The 2,943-nt window shown below is 34.0% G+C and overlaps 1 protein-coding gene across 9 annotated transcripts in view; it reads right to left on the bottom strand.

Moving 5' to 3' along the window:
* LOC109229606 (E3 ubiquitin ligase BIG BROTHER-related-like) overlaps positions 1 to 1,723 on the bottom strand; it is a 6,063-nt gene extending 4,340 nt beyond the window's left edge. The window contains exons 1-3 of one of the 9 annotated variants that reach the window (XM_019395114.1): positions 1,313 to 1,716; positions 1,020 to 1,058; positions 896 to 924 (exon numbers count right to left, since the gene is read on the bottom strand). Coding sequence is in view for 3 of the 9 variants with exons in the window: in XM_019395106.1 (XP_019250651.1) it covers positions 422 to 526 (105 nt within the window). In the remaining 6 variants the exon portion in view is untranslated. Of the gene's footprint in view, positions 1 to 421 lie in introns of all 9 variants that reach the window. The other 8 variants (XM_019395106.1, XM_019395107.1, XM_019395111.1 and 5 more) reach the window with 8 other exon arrangements.

The following is a 2,943-nucleotide window of genomic DNA, read 5'->3' as shown; positions in this document are numbered from 1 at the left end:
GGGGGAGGAGTGGAGAATAACCAAAGATTAGGCTTAGATGTCACAGAGATTTACCAAAATCAGAAAACCATGAATACGTATGATAACCATTACAATCTAAAATCCTTAAGCAGAAAAAGGCAAAAAACTATTACTTTCTGTTATGGAGAGGAATCAAAGAGGATTAAGCTATTAGACAAATTTAGAGTCCAGGTAACCTAGTTCATATCCTCTTCACTTTACCCTTCCTTTTCTCCCCAGAATTTGTATATTCAGAACCACAGATCTAATGGTAAACAATGACACAACTCAATATAATGATATAATCTATGACAAATCCAGGCCATATCTCATCAAAACCAAAATGTAATGCCAAAAAACATAAAATAGGAAATAAATATATGATTAATCAAATAAAGGTTAAAAAGAATATATGAATTACCATGGAAACATGCATGACCATCAAAGTAATAGATTCAATGGTATAATAAGTGGCGGAGCCAGGAACTTTCGTAAGGGGATTCAAAAAACTATAAGAATGACGCATTTGGAATTTGAATCTACGACTTAAAATTAATTTTGAACCCCTTTACTAGAACACTAGAAGTTTCTCTTATGTCAAGGGGATTCAATCGTTTATATATATATAAAAAATTATTTTTACCCTATTTACGAAGTATACGAAGGGAATTCAATTGGACCCCCTTCCCAATAAGTGGCTCCGCCCCTCGGTATAATCAAAATAAACCAATTTGATTGTTCTACATGAAAAGGGCACCTACTTTTTGCATCAAATTTATTACATACACTACACATCAAACAATAAATCAAGAAAACAATTGAGAGAGGTTTATATCAACAAAGACTTTTTTTTCTCACAAAAAACTAACCCTTGAAAGCAGAGATTAACACTCACCAAAATATCAAACAAGTGAAATGCTTTGGCTGCAAACAAAGTAAATGGCAGAGGGAAAAGGGACTATTTAATAAAACAATGAGATTACAGTAATAAACACTCATGAATTGAGAATTAAAACAACCTTAAAACAAGAGGTACGCGCAAACTAGCCCGGACACAACTGTCATAAAAAAATAAAAATAAAAAGAACAGCCTTAAAAATAAGAGAATATAGCAATCAAAATTCAAATAATTGATGATAGTAACAAAATTAAAACAAGAGATTACAGCAAATCAAAAGTCAGGAACTGAGAATAGTAATAAATTTAAAACAAGAGATTACAGCAAATCAAAAATCAAGAATTGAAAATGGTAAAAAATTTAAAACAAGAGATTTACAGTAGTCAAAATTCAAGAGTTAAGGATAGGAACAACCTCAATTAGAGCACTCATTGATGAGTTCATACTGACTTCTTAAATTTTTCTATGTCAATTAATTTCAAATTCGAATCGGTAAATTGTGGTGCATTCACTTTCAACTATTATCAAGTTTGTATTTAAAAAAAAAAAAAATTACCACGTATACATTTCAATTTATCTTGTTGAATTATAAAATAAAAAATAGAAAAAAGTACTGCTAATGATTTGAAGTGGAATTCTTCCTATTAAAAATAGGAAAATAAAAACTAATAATAATTATTTTGTAAAATCAAGTGGTTTAAGCAACAATAAGAGAAAAGGTGCATCTCTTTCTTTGTCATAGCTTCTTTCTTAAGGGGTTGTTTGGTTCAGAAGAGAATTATCCAGGGATTAATAATCCGTAATCAAACACAAAATAAATATGATTATAAATTCTATTATGAGATTATTATCCTAATCCCATTAAAACCAAACAACCCCTAATAGTTACTATCTATTAAAATGTGTTATGTGTTATGAAATTTATAATAATATTAGTAGATGTCTATAACTCCTAAAGAAGTTACTCTCACTACTCTTCTTCATTAACCTCCCACTACTTCTTACAATTATTGTTGTAACTCCCACACCTCCATAACCCCCTCCATGATCTTCCCCCATGATCTCAATAGTTAATACTATGTTCATGACATCCTTTTGTATTACCTAAATATCATCCTATAAATAGAGGGTTTGGGCATCACATTGTATACAATTGAATACATTGAAGAAATAAGAATCTCACATCTATTTCTCTCTACATTCTTGTCTATTTGCTTGTTTCATATTATTACTTGTATTGGGTGATACCCTTTTTTGCTTGAGCCCGACCGGGTTGGGTCCGGTCCGGGGCAAGTCGGGGCCATCGAACCCGACCTGGATGCAAGGAAGAACGACGGCCACGTCTACAACCGAGGTCGAGTCATTTCGAGACCGTTGCAGAGCTCGATATGAGTCACCACCGGATGGAGAAACACACAAGGTCGGAAGCCGGACTCGTAACGGATAACCAAGCGTCGCCGGATATCTCGCCCAAACGTGATTTTCTCAACCACTTCAGGCCATTAAGGCGTAATTACAGGGATCCACGATGTAATTAATTTACCTACCTTATTTTTACCCTTAATCAGAATGTATAAAAAGGGAGAAGACCCCATAAAGAGGGGACCCGGGAAAAAACCATTACACTACAGTACCATCTCTCTAAATTCTTGTACGCTATCAAGCATAATTGTTCTAAGCAATATTATATTCTGCGATTATTTACTTTAACAGCAATTGTTGAGTCTTTATCTTTATTTTCCTCAACCTAAACCTTTTGTATCTTTTAGTTCACGGATCCTTAAAATCCCATATAAATTCAATTGTTATCCGGATTCAAGGGTAAACAGTTTGGCGCCCACCGTGGGGCTAAGGATATTAGTGAGCTCTTTGATACTCTTTCTTGACACATCACAATACACTGGTTCTTTGCAAAAGAGTCCATCTTACATTCAAATTACCAACTCATAGAATGGCACAATCAATCAACAACGAACTTGAACAGCAGACAGGAAACAATGGAATGCCCGGGCTCGAAAACCCGATAGATGCCGGTTCCCGGATGG

Source organism: Nicotiana attenuata, chromosome 7 (assembly GCF_001879085.1).
Source record: "Nicotiana attenuata strain UT chromosome 7, NIATTr2, whole genome shotgun sequence".
Taxonomy (NCBI): Eukaryota; Viridiplantae; Streptophyta; class Magnoliopsida; order Solanales; family Solanaceae; genus Nicotiana; species Nicotiana attenuata.
This window is presented reverse-complemented; position numbering and strand designations above follow the sequence as displayed.